Raw genomic sequence first — 16,238 nt, 5'->3', positions numbered from 1 at the left:
CAATAAAACTTGTCTTCAAAATATTATCTGGTTAGTAAATTGTTTTACCACTGTCAGGCATAATAAAGTGTTTAATTTTGGAGCCTATCTACTTCTGTCTCAGGTGCCAAACATTTTTAAACAATTTCCACACAGGTGCTCAGAAACATTTTCTAACCTGCTTTTGCGATATGGAAAATGCAAAGACAAGCTTTCACATTTTTTTTAATTAACTAAAGGGTGAAAAACAGTAACATGCACCTACCAAAACAAATCCTAGTACCTTTATACAGTGCGAGTTGGTTATGCAGATGACGCAATTAAGTTAAAGAAAGCCGATCATTTTTTTTCTTACTAGTTTTATAGTGTTTCACAGCAAAATTACTTTCATTAAAAACAAATGATTATTCAAATTGTTTTTTTGTTGTTCTTTTTGCATGTTAATCAAATGTGTTTAATCAAATGTGTGAATCTATTTTCACAACCAACTAGTTATGAATTTACACAGTACTTTAATTAGTAAAAAAAAGTCTTTACAATTCTTCAGTCTTTCGAAGTGACAAAATCCATCAGACAATCTGCTAGGAATCTTCAAAAATGTTACGAAACAGGAAAGGTACATTACAAGGAAACAGTTTTCTTGCTTAAAAGTTAAATAGCCAGGCTTCACCTTCTACCATTACATGTTTGTTTAAATGGAACTGCTTCACGTTCATTTCTTCAGTCCTGCTAAATCAACCTTGAGGTCAAGACTCTGACTTCAGGGACTGACGTCAGATGAGAAAGTTTTGCACTCTACTCCGTGTTTCAGTTCTTTATTCTGTTGTCTTACACAGCATGAGGGAATTCAATCATTACTGAGCTTAACACAAACACTATCAGTTACAGGATGCTGCTTTTGAATACAAATTTGGCATTAAAACCCACAGTTATTTCTATCACAGGCTTTTTAAGAGCCCAACATTAGCATACTATAGAAAGCTCAGAATGCATTATCCCAAACCAGAAAAAACAGGGTGGAACAACATTTCCTCAAGGAAAATATTTTCGAACGACCTTTAAAAAGGTTGAGCATTTCCTATTCACGTTCTTAATGAAATCTTGATACGCCAAGAGGATTAGGACACTAGCCACAGATGCGCTCTTTACCATTGAGTCTATAAGTCACACTAGACCAAAAGAGTTGGTTGGTTCATTTTTTTCCCCCAAAATTACTTCAAATGCCATTTTCAAAACGGACTGGTCAGTGGGGTTGACTAGTCAACAAATGGTTTGTGGGGACTCATTAAATAACAGCTGGACAGACCACAGTGAGTTAAAAAAAAAATGTAAGTTTTCAAACTACTTTCAACCTGTCAACATAATGCCATAACACTCAATGTAAGATGCTCAAAATCAAAAAGCATAAGCCAAAGACATACTTAAAATTAATATGAATTAAAAAATAAAGGCAGTCTATTATAACTGACAACTTAAATAGTTTTGTTCATCTAATGAGTAACAGGCAGTCTATTGAATTTAAAAATTCTCGTGAAGGCAACCAAAGATTGCTCAACATTTAGCAATGCAAGGAGATACAAACCTTATTTTATATACAAACCTGCTTGATTTTCAAAGCCAAATATGGGTTGACAGATTATCGGCCTGGCCGATTATCAAAGTCAATATTAAGCATTTTTATTATCAGTATCAGCCATTTTCAAAACAGATTTGCTGATAAAATATTTAAAAGCATTTAAAGAAATTTTTGTCAGAGCCCTTGTTATTCTTAATTTTGACATTCATTTTCATTTTTACAAGACATAAATCGGTTCGAAATATCGGTTATTGGTCTATTTAATCTGTAATAATCGGTATCAGCATTGTCCCTAAAAAACACACATCGGTCCAACCCTAAAGCCAAATAAATTATACGGGCATTATTAGCAACTTAAAGCTAGAGGCAAACATATTACCTTGATATATATGTAAATAAAATATTAATTTAAATAGTTTCAATGAGCAACATAATGTATACTGTAGCTCAAAACACAAAAATCAAACATGGTGATCAACAAATGTTAATTCAGTAAAAATGTGAACTCTGAACCATTAGACAGCATCCTAACAGGGACAGCAGCTTAAATTAAGCCAGTAATATGTGAAGTGATTCTCTTTTTTAAAATATAATTTAAAAAAAAATTAAGCTGCAATGCAGGTTGAAAACTTGCACAACACCGTATTTTTTTTACATTGTACTAAAATATTCTTTATATATTTGGTCATTTACCAGAAAAATATTTTTTAGAACTAAACATTTAAAAAAAAAAAAAAAAAAGTACTTACTAGTTGAAATATTTACTTATTTACATTGAGTTGTATAAAAAATTAAGCAAAACAATTAAGTCCAAAAAACAATTTCTAACCAAATATTTGCTAAATCTCAATTCTATCAAATTATTTTAATTATTATTACCACATTTTCTCTCCAAACAATTCTGTGGACCCCTAGCACCCTCTTGCGGACCCCGTTGGTGCTCAGAGACCAGTTTGAAAACCACTCTGCTACCAAGTAAAGCACAACACACTGTCAACAGGCTAATTAAAACCCCACAGTTAATTAAAAAAAAAATTCAATCTAAAACTTAAGATTAACTAATCAACCATCTTGACCACATCCCTACTAGTCAGGCAGCTCAATAGGTTTTGTGGTTTAAAAAAATAAATAAAAAAACATTCACATCCTTTTGAAAAGGCACACTCCACACATCACTGTTCTGTGAACCTCAGCCCTGCTGTGGCTGCCTCAATCAGATAAACACTGTGTTCTCATCCAAAACACACAGCGGCTTCAAAAGGAGGATGAGATGCTCTCCACACACAGATGTGATGAGATGTTCTCTGGAGATTCACTCACCAGTAACAGTGCGACCTTCTTCATACTCCGATTCCCCATGGCAGCTCAGAGAGATTCAGCTCAGTTACAAACAGAAATGGTAAAAGATTCGCAGGTCGTCTTCTGTCTGTGCGTTGACAAGTGTGTCGACATCATGAGGATGAGGAGGGTCTGTGCACTCTTGTATTCCCCCTCCCCTCGCTCTTCCATCACCGCTCATTTGTATTTCCTCTTTGCTCAAAAGTAGACCCAATCGCTCTCTTTTGATTCAAGCTGACCAATACACAACATTTGAAAGAAACTGCTTGTGTACACCACATGGCTTTCCAAAAAGCACACCTAGATTACTAGTGTGAATGTCTATGACCTCTGATGTTAATATTTAATGATCAACTACTGTGGCTGAAAAACCTAGGTCATATATTCAGAGACACAGATACATGTCTCCTGGGTTTAGAGGTCACTTCCGCCTGACCTCATAAACATCAAATGCATATCCATACAGATAAAGAATGTGATGGTATCTTCATACTCAAACTGTAAGCATATATGAACAACCAGTCCAGTTAAATAAAGCTCAAAAGCTTTCCATTTGAGGTCAATGACAAGTAATAACGGGCATCTTGCAGCATAACACAAGCCTGCTGTTTGAACCCTCAGACACGGACAGGCCCAGACCAGATCTGCAAACTCTTTCCACACAAAATCCCATGAAAATACACAATTTGTGTGCAGCAGATGATATTTGGAATGACATGAGTAAATTACAACATTTTTATTTTTAGGTAACCATTTCTTTAACTCCGGTTTCCTCAAAGAGAAGACTAATAATTTATTAAAATCATAAAAAGGTTAAATTAAAATAAATTAAAAGGGCTGCACAATTTTTTTTTTTTTTTTTTTTAAATATAAAACTGTAAATGCGATCAAAATAAAAGTCAATTAAAAAAAATAAAAATCAAAGAATGTCAGAAAAGAATGTCAGAACTATAGGAGAAATTGTTTTATATTAATCCAGATACTCCTGAACACATTCAATGCATGCCAATATTTTCCATATTATCAAACCAACCTTTATTTGAAAGAATATTCCTCGCAATAAGTCAGGTACGTAATGTCTGGGCTATGACACAGTTGTAGCTTTCCTTAATCACTGGATAAAATCAAGTCTCAAAAGATGACTGTGTATCTGATGTAAGAACAAAAATGGCCAGTAGAGGGAGACAAACACCATGACTGCACAAAGCCCATTAAGATTCTGCCCAGATAAGACACTTGTCACTACATTATACTTAATCAGAAGAATAATTCCATTTGGACTTTAAAAACCAGATGATAGTTAAATTCAGACGCTTACCTTATTCTTGCAGACAGAGGGTGAGCTTTGGTGTTGTCGTCCAGAGGACTGGTCCGTGTTATCATTAAGGTCTGACACACTGGTCCTGAGGGAGGGAGAGTGGAGGCCTTCCTCTCCTTCCTCCTCATCTTCAGCCTCCTCCTCCTCTTCCCTTCCACTCTCTTCTGAATGCTCAAACTCATCGCTATCCTGGTCCATTTCCTCCTCGCCATCCTCCTCATCCTCTGGCCGGTCGTCGTCTTCCTCTGAACGAAGTCCCACCCTGACCTGCCCTTCCCTTCCGGCGTTATTATTCTCCTCCTCCTCGTTCTCGTCCTCTTCCTCGCGATGCCGTCTATGCCGCCGACGCTGCTCCTGCTCCCACATCCACTGGGCGCCCTTCTCGGCTCCGTTCACCTCGCTCCTCCGTCCTTCCTCCACCGGCTCACCTCCGGAAGGCCATGGCTCCTCCTCTGCCTCCCTTGGCTGCTCTCGACCACCCTCTTCCTCCTCGGCCGGTTCTCTTCTCTGTTGTTGCGCCTCCTGCTCCTGCTCCTCCAGCACCCGATTCATGTGCTCCGCCTGGGGCTGAGGTGTGCGGCCGGAGGTGCTGTTACCTGCCCCCGCTGCCCCAGGCCTCTGCTGCTGGGTCGCCCTGCTGCCGCTGCCCCCCGACAGCAGATCCTGGTTCATTTCCAAAAGCCAGCTTGCTACCTCCTGCACCTTCGCTAGGCTGTCTGAGGAGGACAAAGACTTGGCATTCTGAAAGAGATGGAGACAGGAAATGGTTGAGAGGAGTATAGGTGGATAGTAGTAACAACAACAACAAAAAAGGCAATAAAAAGCATGTACATAGGCTGGTTGTATAAAAAAAGAAAATCATTCTCCTGTTTGCATTCAAAGTGTGCTGAAATTGGGTAACTTATTTTTTTCTTCATGCCTGTGAAATAAAACAATGGACATTTGCATCTAAGCTGGGAAAGACGCATTATAAGCATCCCTCAAATAATGGGCACCTCTCCTGCTTGGCAGCTGTTCATCTACACTAGGCTTGGCCTGGAAACCACAGCAACAGTATCACTTCAACACATGCAAACAAACATTTCATCGCTGCTGCCTGTTCTGTATAAGTTTCTGCTTTTACTGTTGCATTTCAATTCTACTGTTTTAACCAAAATTCTCTTTATTTTTAGCTAAATTCTAAAGACTAGATTCTAAAGCACATGAAAATAAAATAACACGTACCATTCAAAATACTGGAGTCAGGAGGTTTTATTTTTGTTTGTTTTAAAAAAAAAAAAAATTCAGCAAGGATACATTAAATTGAAAAGTGACAGACCACTAGATTTCTATTTCAAACAAATGCTGTTTTCAAAACTCTCTTCCCTTAAAAAAAACAAAATTGGCATTGTTTCCACAAAAATATTAATGAGCACAACCGTTTATAACATTAATAATAAGAAATGTTTCTTAATCACCAAATCAGAATATTAGAATCATTAGTCAAGGATCATACTGCTGAAAACTCAGCTTTGCCATTACAGGAACAAGTTACATTTTAAAATGTATAAAAATACGAAAAAATTATAAAATTTTAAATTGTGATATTACTGTTTTTACTGTACTTTTCATCAAATAATTGTTGCCTTGGTGAGCATAATTCAAAAACACTTAATCTTCTTAAAGACTTCAAACTTTTTTGCATTTCATCTCATATTCAAGCAGAACACGATTTGATATTCTATGTACAGTACAGCTATTTCAGACCAATCTCATTTCTCTGTTGGGAGCAAGATGTCTTGTGTAACACTGATTCACTATTCAACTGCAGCACTAGATTCACTATTCAAGTAGAATTCTGACAATTGAAACGCCAATGACTCTTACAATAGAACAAATACAGTCACTGACAACCACATCCAGCCAGCAGAGGGCATCACTGCCAAATAAGTGCAGTACATGAATAAGGGTTTAGCTTCCAGACACATACCACAGGTCTGCAGCAGGATGTACACAATAATATCATGCTACCGTGAGGATGCCCCACCAGTTAGAGTGGGATTTTGGCACATTAGCCCTGTACTGCAATGTCACTCTTAGGTGATGTAAAATATGATTTTTTGCTGATTTTCTTTTTTAGCACCATTTGGTTTTAAGAGTAGTGTAATTTCAGTAAGGCAAGTAAAAAATAAAATAAAAAGACCATGCCAGCAGGGAAAAATCCTTATTAAACCTTTAAATTAAACCTTGTGCTAACTTCAGAGACAGAAGCCAGTAAAAACGTTAGATAACAGCGTGAGTGAAAGCAGGGATGAGCCGTGTAATCCAATCAGGAGCGCGAGAGCACGTGCGTTTGATAGAGACCTGATTAAGATAATGGAGCACACAGATGGGCAGAGCTGGTAAGTGATTGCACAAATGTTGTTGTGTGAGCATAAAATGCACAAGAAAAATACACAAGAAATACAGCTACAAAATACTGCTACTTTTTGACAACACAACACCATGCAGAAGCTACCTGTAAATTGAAAGATGACGAATTAAATTCTCAGTGATTATTTTTGTAACAAGTTTGAACAAGTGGCTTGTTTCTAAAAGTAAAAACAAAAAAATGCAATTACTTTTGCTGTTAACAACTGTTCTGTTCACAGACATTTTAGTATTTTTGAGGAATACATTATTGGGAGGGGTATGCAATTCTTAAGGCCTGGATTCAGACTAAAGACGATAACTATAACTAGTTTTAATAATCATTTAAGTTAATAATTATTTCAACTCTAAAAAAAATCTAAATCTACACCTCAACTATAACAATTCATTGCAATAACTTTCAGAATGTTTTTTTTTCCAGCTGATGAACAATTAAAAAAAAATGACTGACTGCACTTTAAAGAGCTTGACCATTTAAAGTGATGATATACTGAACGATAACAGAACGCTGGACACTAATATAGTCATTGCTAACTTTATAGGCTAATTATTGTTCCAAGTGTAAACAAGCCGTAATTGCCCTCAGCTGTCTGTTGCCAAATTCTGAGAACTTCAGGTTTCAAAAATATACAAATCAGAAATTCTAAACAATTCGTTCAAAAAGTGTTGTCTTGTACATTTTTGATTGACTAAAATGAACAAGCTCAGAAGACATTCATTTAGGAATCTGACAATACCGTTTGCACTGATCAATCGGTCAAGTCAGACACTACTAAAAATCGCCATAAAATATTAGCAATAATGATTGTATACAGATAATCATGAATGACTTTTAATATAGCAACAACATGCTTTATGAGTCCAAATGCTGTAGTTACAGCATCTACCACCAGGGGCTAACAGAACCGCAATACCCTGCTAAACTTTATACCTCTTCTTTAACGCAAACATCCAGCAGTACTACCATAACATCATCTATCCATGCATTTACTCCTCTCCAAGGCCTGGATTAAGGTTTAATCACAGCAAATATATGAAGCCAGAGATCTCAGGGCAATTTATTTAAAACGGTTTAAAGCATCTGATTAGATGAGCTTTTTGATTACTGAACAGTTTCCTTTATAACACGGAAGATGAGAGCACAATCAGCCGAGATCCAATTGGAAAATTATATGGTGATGAACTTCAAATAGACATTTCAATTTCCCTTCCTATACAGAAGCTGAACAAGGTGAGCTCTATAAGAAAACCTGTGCAATCTCTGGAGATTAAACAACTTCAATTAGTTCATTAGCATGCTCAAAAACAATTACTTGGCAAAGAGTTCGATGCATCTCTCAATGCAAACACAAAGTGGCTGTGCCTGGTGAAGTGGGTCGTTTTGTTTCTGGAAGGTGCTGGACTGCCTGTTAGTATTCATGTCCTGCATGCTGGTCTATCTGTGCAACTGCATTAGACTCGGAACACAATTAGTGCTGTTAGACTGCACAACTGAACTAGTGTGTGATCAAGTGACAGTACTGCAATCTAACTGGCAACACGCACACACGATTACATTAAGCCTCATTTGCATTGAGGGCGAGACTGTTAAAGTGTATGAAAACTGCCTTAACAACAGTAATTTGGTTTAGTATGCTTCACAGATGCTGCTTGCATCTCATATCGCCATAGGTTTCTGCATTTTTGAGGACAGATGAGCAAGTCTATGTTCTGTAAAGTGGGGTACTGAAGGTCAGAAGTTCCAGATACATGTTTAATGACTAGTTGGAGTCTCAGTAAGAAATTATCAGAAAGTAGTTAAATTAAATTAAACCGCACTTAAATTAAAACTGAAGTTCATACACACTTGACTTGAACATACCTCCTCAGTTAAACATGTTTTGTAATGTATGGATTAATGTATGGATGTAATGTATGGATTAAAATTAAGTTGTTTTTTTTTTTTTTTTTGTGGGGAGCTTAAAGTCAAAAATAAAGAAAAAGAAAAGCATAATGTTTTTTTTGTTTTTTTAGCTGACGAACAAAAACACTGTTAGCCAATCAAAATCCATCTGAGCGGGGAGAGAGAGGAAAAAAGGAAATATAGCAGTACCACTGAATATCCTGAAAGTGTCATGGTTAATATGTCTATTAAAATATCAGATAATCAGACTTTGACAGCAGAAGGTAATTTAGATTATAAAATCCCATGTGGTGCAACTCCGCAAAAGCTTAATATTTATGATTTTCGAATTCACTGAGGGGAAAAAAAACACTTTAAAAATGCACGTAAACTTAAGAATTAAATAAGTAGGCTATTTACACACATGTATTCAACATCCAAGGAAAATTTGACCTTTTGATTAGATCATATGCCACATGACATTTTCTTTAAAAACAGTATAAAAGTTTATCAAAGCCATATGAAACCAACATGATCAAAGTTTTTACTCTTTTCTTTATTATTGACGCTCTCATTCCTCAAATCACTTGGGAAAACATCTGAATCATTCAGGCTGGGTATTTCACCACCACAAAATAACCCAAAGTGTCTGGTTTGAATTGAGCGGTAAGTGTACTCCAAGGGAACTAGAGAAACAGAGTTGAAGCAAACAAGTCTATCACAAATTCATCAAATTCTTGCATCAAAAGCCAATAAAATGGCTTCAAAATGAACCAAAAACCAACATGAATACGGCAGAGTTTATGCGATGACATAGGAAAAACTCCAGAAGGTTTATAATAGCATTGCTTTCCAGTCATGGGCTCTGATATGGAAAACTGGAAGCATTGCCTTAAAAAGAGAAGCATTTGGCTTGGCTCCCAGGAAATGCAGCCAGCCTGGCGTATAGCAAAGCACTCTGATAAGAGAGTGAGGTGCATCATTTCTTTAGTTATTACCACTGTGTACACTTCAGCAGCAGGTCATTTATCTACATCTAAAGGTGCTGAGAGGAAGGTGAAGCCAAAATGGGTTTTGGCACATCCTCTCACAGAGAACGTTAGCAATGGAGGTGAAGGGGAGGAGGAGAGAGTAGTGGTATTATTGGTTTTACGATGTCATTTCCTACAAAGCTGCCAGACTGTCATCTCCTCTTGGACACCTCAGTTACAGGAAACATTACAAACGAACAGGAAAAGGAAGAAAAGAGAGAATTATTTTTATTAACCTCAGTGGTACCTGGATGGGTCTTTATGATAAGAACCAAGCTAAATAAAGGGAAAACCCATCACCTGGTTTTGCAAACTACTCATTCATACAGAACTGCTCTAATACTTCTTGTTCCATTTGCAGCAGAATAAGACAAAATGGCCCATTTGGTAGATACGCAAGTACATAGATGAACAAAAATTTGCAAGTGCTGGAAAACAGATCTCCCGCTGAAAAAAAACCCTTCATTTAGTGCTTCTAATGGGTTGTAGTTTAGTTTTAGCAAGAATGGGAGATTTTAAGAGAAAAATGGTTTGTAGGAAAAGACAGTTTCTTGGACCGTGAGTGGCCAGGCAGAACTGGCTGAAGACTCTCCTCTCGTAAATAAGTTACTAAGACATCTAGACTATCCATCGACAGGCAACAAATCGCTATGAGCGTCACACTGGAAAACCTCAACAAGTCTCCATAATTAGCTTACACCGAAACCATACACCCTGGCATTAAAGAGATTTCTGTTCCAAGTTACTGTAGTATGTTTATTAAGAAGAGATGAAAAGGAGGAAGTAGGAAGGAATAGTTACAGAGTGAAATACGAGGCCGATCAATCATCCTATATTTATGTAATAACCATGTGTACATGGCTGATCAAGATTTTCCCTGAGTTCAGCTATGCATACTTCCCTAATATCGGTAGGGTGAAAAACTATTTTAGTGTTACAATTTTAGACATAAATCTACATAAAAAAATAAATAAAAGTAATCTTAAAAGTACCCAAATGACTTGGTGTGCAACCAATAGACACTTTACTCATGAGCCCACTGCAGAGGAGTTGTGAATGATAGTGAGGTGAGGCAACGCAACTGATGCTCTTAACCACATAATAATGACAACAAGTATGGTCATAACAGTATGCATTTCTGCCCTGCTTTCTAAATACTGCACTGCCACTGAAAACCACATATGGTTTGACTAGGTAGGTAGGGGGGAAAGGAAGCAGGAAAGTAGGAAGGGAAAAGGAAATATGAAAGAAATAAGAATGTAGTACAAGTAGGACAGAAAAATGGAGGAGGAAAGTGTAAAGTAAGAAGTAAACTGCAGGAAAGGGGAAGAGAAAGTAGAAAAGAAATCAGTCGGAATGCAGTAAGGACTGGGAAAGTGTGAAGTAGGAAATGGGAAGGAAGAGAACAGGGAAAAGGAATTAGAAAATAAGTAGGAAAAGCAGTAAGGAAGGAAAGACGAAGCACATAAGCAAAACTAAACAATGAGAAAAATTATTAATGAACCAAAAAGCAATGGTCAAACCTGTTCTTTCAGTTAATTAAACACCAGCTGTCATCATTAGTACTTAACTGACTTAAGCTGGTATTTCAGATGTCACCTTAATGCCACTGTTAGTGCCACTAGTTTGTTGTCTTTCGTCATTTCATTTACTTTGACTTGAACAGCTAAAAATTGTACAATCCAAAAATCACAAGATTAATACCCAAGACCTTTTCACACATAAGTATGCTATTCTTTTGTCCATGTCTTCCAAAGGACAGAGACACGGACAGGTATAAACAGCTCTACTGTGGTAGAATGACTCACAGCCCTGAGGGGAATGTAGTCCTCATTCACAAAATAAGGACAAGGTCACAAGCTTCTGGCTAGCAAAATGTCTAGCTGCAGCAGTGATGTGACTGCTTGTAGGGTTTTAGTGACAACAGCTGAGTGAAATCAGAATGAACTGCTAGTGCATGTTTTCCATTAATGCAACACCATATCAGTTATTGGTCGACATCAGGGAATTTCTCTTTTTAAATTGATTTATTGTTGTCAGATGATTATGTATATAAACCATTGCATGGCAATTATTATAAGAGCAACTGATTCACAGCTCATCGACCCTAACATGAAAAGTCTTCATTATTTGCATTTAGGTCTCCATCAGATTTCAATATTGGTGTATCCTTAATGTTTTCTAAAGCTTTTCTCCTCTACCCGTCCAAGTCATTTTAGGTTTCCCGCGAGCAGTGATTTTACAGTCAGCAGAAAACCTCTGAGACACACAAAGAAAGCATTATTAAGAAGGTAGGACGCCATTCACAGCAACAAAGGAATTCAGTGCAAAAATAAATGTGTTTGTGTCCCACAGGCAATGTGTGCATATCATGTTCACCTCGGCTCAGACTGGTATCAAAAATGAGCTGCCAGCTCCTGAAAATTTTATTTGTAAATCATAAAAGATAAAGCGACAAGCTTCTTAGGATTAATCAGTAATTATTCAAAAATAGGTGTGAGTGTGGGGGGGAGGGTACCAATTAGGCCTATGTTTAAATAAATACGTTGGCATAAAGTGTTATTATTATTACCTCCTTTTCTGTCTAATAGTCAATAAATCTACATTAACTGGAGTAATAGCTGCAGATGCAGATATGCAGCGTCAAAAATGTTGTTTGAAAGCAGGTTTATTTAAATAAGCATCTTGATCATCATTAAAACCAGCTCCGTGACAGGCTTTTAGTTCACTTAAACGTTGCAAGTGTTGCTAAAAAGTTAGTGAATTAATTGTAAACGTATTAATCCAAATCAATTTCACTTGTTTAACCAAGCTGCTTTGTGGTCCTGTAGGGTATTCGGTGACATTGAGGCACCATATCACCATGTGACTGTCAATATTACTGTAAAATACACTCCACACTTCAGGATGTCAATGAGAACACAACAGGTTCGAGCTTGCGAAAAAAGACACTGTTTGACATCACATTTCATGTGTTTGTTTTATTTTTAGTAGTCAATTATTTTTCGCAGCCAATATTTTGGCACAGCCTCCCATGCCTCCTTCCAAAACTCCACTAATAATAAGCAATGAGCAGCAGATAAAAACTTGAGAGATTTGATGCAGTCCCTGAAGTGCTCCTGTGTCTCAGTGCTGGGTTTAAATCGCCAAATCAATTCTCTGTTCTGCTAAGACATGCACTCTAATGCAATGCACAATTCAAACTGACCCATACAACAACAAAAATATTAGCTGGCACTTACAAGGCAAGTTGAAGATACTCATTAAGTTAATAAAAATATTTAATCATACGTGCTTAAAATATTAATATTACCCAATACATCTGAAACATCCCAGACAGCCTTTAAGACCCACAATTGAACGTCCTCGCACATGTAAAGGATTTCTTTTTAAATGTCTGTTCAGCTGAGTGCAACATCAGATGTTCTGGTCTCACCTACATATAGCTTGTTAACTGGCTTGAGCATTCCTTTCCACATTTTAGCACAGGCAAAAAATAGACAGTAATATTGACTAAACGCTTATGCCAGTCACTTAGCCAAAAAGCCTGAATCTACAGCCAAGCCTTCTTTGCATTTAAGTGCTTAGGCAATATGTGCCCAGCCAGCAAGCATGTGCTATTGTGGATGTGCCTGTATGGCTTTGGCAGACCGTAGCACCAAGCTCTGACATCTCTGAACAAAAGACACAGATGTGCGGTTGAAGTACTGCTTAGGCCCACTCTATGCCGGCTCTGTCAGGATTGAAACACAAGCCTTAGTACTACTGATAATCCAGAGTACCTCTCCAACAGAACAGGCAGACAGCCAAGCAGACAGAAATCGGTTTCACAGAACATGCTGGAATTGGATCAACTCAATAGCTACAAGGATTTTCATAAAAGTATTTCACTTGGCATTCACTGATATCGAAGGAACTAAATGAGGGATAGATGGAGAGAACAAACTAGTGGGAGTCATGTGGTTGCAAAAATGTGCACCAGACTGCAAGTATCAAAGTCATTAAAGAATCCATCAAACTGAAATTGGAGTACTGTGGCTTTTAGCCCATGATAATGATTCAAGTCATCTAAATGTTAGTGTACTTCAAAAAGCTGATTAAAATCCACCGTTAGCAAATATTTAATTTACAGCACTTCTCTTCTGGGAAAACAGACCAAAAATATAACAGCCATGAGATTTGCATCCAATCAAACAGCATCTAGCTTTGTTTCCCAGAAGACTACATAAGAAGTGAATTGTGTCACCGTTTAGGTGTCCATTGATGAAATCTGCATGCTCATGAATAATCCTGAGTCATAAAATGCAGATGCAATGAAAATAAGAGATGTATTGTGCAGTGTAGAGAGTTTCATTGATTTAAACAGAACTTTGTGAGATTGTGACAAACTAAGATAAGTGACATCTTTTTAATGTCAAAAATGTCAAAATAGATCAAGGTTAGCACACCCTCACTAATTTCAGAAGCACCCTCAGTGATTCTTGAACTGGGGCTGTTCTGAACAACTCATGTCTGTCCACCAATCACAAGAGTGACACTGCTGTTAAATAAAGATGTAGAGTAAAGCTCAAACTGTTATTCTCTCAGTAGATTTCACCTTCAAAAACTCTGAATAGTCTTCCTAAAGACCTGAGGCATTAGAAATACATGGCTGAAGTTTAAATGTTGTGCCTGAGCGACTGAAAGAAAGTTTTAGTCTGTTCTTCACATTTCACAACAAACTGCTTTGTGAATTAATTCAAAACATACTGCCAGTTTTTTTAAATATATTTTGTTGAAAGATACATCAGTGCCAACCATTTTGTTCCCGGAGGCAGCACAGGAAAGGACATTTATTTTTAATCTTACGGTGTTTACAATAAACGTCAAAACAGCATTTAACACTATTAAGACACCAAACATTATTAAGTTTTGCCAATAAAATAAATACATACCTGGATCAGAAGCTTCAGTAGAAACAATTTTCTTGTGGGACACAATTTTTATGTGCGAGTTGAATATATTTTGCTATAGTTTGTTACGGTTGCTATTATTAATTGTTGTCTTAAGAAATTTGTCAACAGTAATTCGTATATAGATATTTGGTTATGTCTGTATTGCATTTGTAGTTGATTAATCTTAAATGACTTGAGCTTAAACATATACAGCTATAACATAAACATACTCCCAAAGGAGGGAGTGGAAATGGTGCACTAAAGTCAGGCAAACACAGCAGTGGAAGTTTACTACCGTTTCATAAAGTGAAAATTAGGAAAATTGAGATTTGTTTGCACCAAAAAGGTCCAATATTTGTTAAAAAAAAAAAAATAAATAAATAAATAATCACTAACTACAATTCATGACCGCTTTCAGAAGCATGGAAATTATTTGTACACAGGCTCAAAAGTAACACCCAAGAAACAGAAATTTGAGAAACCTATTTGAAATTTAGAAGACTTTAGTTCATCTTTGCAACACACACAAAAACATTTTTTATGAAACCTGGGAGAATTCTGTCCCTCCATTCAAAGTCCATTCCACCTAAATTTGACTCTTCAAAAAGTTTCAAGTCATTGTAAAACTATTCCATAATCAACTGGTTTAATCTCATCAATAACAAATCACCTTATACAATGAACAGATTTAAATCAAGCTTTTAGTCACATAGAAACATTAAGCAATATACATGCATAGACCATATTTGATGCATGTATGCACGCATGCATCAAATATGGTCAGCTTGAAGCTCAAATGTGATTGCTTGATGTGCATCACCGATGAGATTTGTTTTCGCAGGTCACGCAAGCATATTTGAGTTTGTTTATCATATTTGATGTGCTCTATTTGTGTACCAATATAGGGTCACAAATATTTCCAATTTCATTAAAGACGTCTTCATTTGTGTTTCGATAATGAGCGTACATTTTCTGGGTTTGGAACAAAAGGAGGGTGACAATTTTAATCTTTGGTTGAACTAACTTCATTTTTTAGGTGTTTTTTTTGTTTGTTTGGGGAGACAAAAGTGTCAAATCTTTCAAAAAAACAAAAGTGTTTTTGTGCGAGACACAGCATGCAAACTGATGTCAAATGACCTGACTTCAGACTGACAGACAAGTGACAATAAAAGCACAGTCGATTTAGCTATCAAATTTGCCTAGTGTCACAACGACAACATGGCTCAGAGCATGAATAAAACTTCCTGCCAGCAAGCAATTAGTTTTATCATGACGTTCTGTGTTAATATGCGATATTAAAGAGGATGCTAATCTATGTAATTATACTTTTTCAGCAGTCAAAGGGAGAAAATAGCAATAGCATTCAGCTTGGTAATCCTATAAATACGAGACGGTCTCCTTTTTGCCCTTGAGTCTATGTTTCTTTGAGGAAGGTATTAATCAATACCAGAGCTATGAAAGGATTCAGATCAGTTTGAAAAGAGGTAACCCAACCCTTCAAGACAGGGCTTACCCAGGATGAGGGAGCATCGTCTAACTCCGAGAGAGAAAACCACTACCTGTCTACATAGCAATCAGAAAGCCACAGAGAGGAAGGCAAATAGCATGAAAGTGAATAGTCCTCTCTGCCTTTCCTTTCCTTTTATGTGGTACCAAGGCTTAAAATATGCACACTACACTTCTAAAAAGTTACTTTAATAATAAATGTTGGATCAAATGTCTGAAAGTGGGAATAACACATTTTTCCCTGAAAAATTAAATGATTGTCCCT

At 36.8% G+C, this 16,238-nt stretch overlaps 1 protein-coding gene across 1 annotated transcript in view; it reads right to left on the bottom strand.

Moving 5' to 3' along the window:
• Nucleotides 1–16,238, bottom strand: part of LOC306873128 (F-box/WD repeat-containing protein 7-like) — a 167,250-nt gene that overhangs the window by 98,366 nt on the left and 52,646 nt on the right. The window contains exon 3 of the mRNA XM_079422185.1: nt 4,212–4,952. Coding sequence (XP_079278311.1) covers nt 4,212–4,883 — 672 coding nt within the window. The 5' untranslated portion in view covers nt 4,884–4,952. The remainder of the gene's footprint in view (nt 1–4,211; nt 4,953–16,238) is intronic.

Source organism: Barbus barbus (genome assembly GCF_936440315.1).
Source record: "Barbus barbus genome assembly, chromosome: 7".
Lineage (NCBI taxonomy): Eukaryota > Metazoa > Chordata > Actinopteri > Cypriniformes > Cyprinidae > Barbus > Barbus barbus.
The sequence above is the reverse complement of the archived record's forward strand: the minus strand, read 5'-3'. Positions and strand labels throughout refer to the sequence as shown.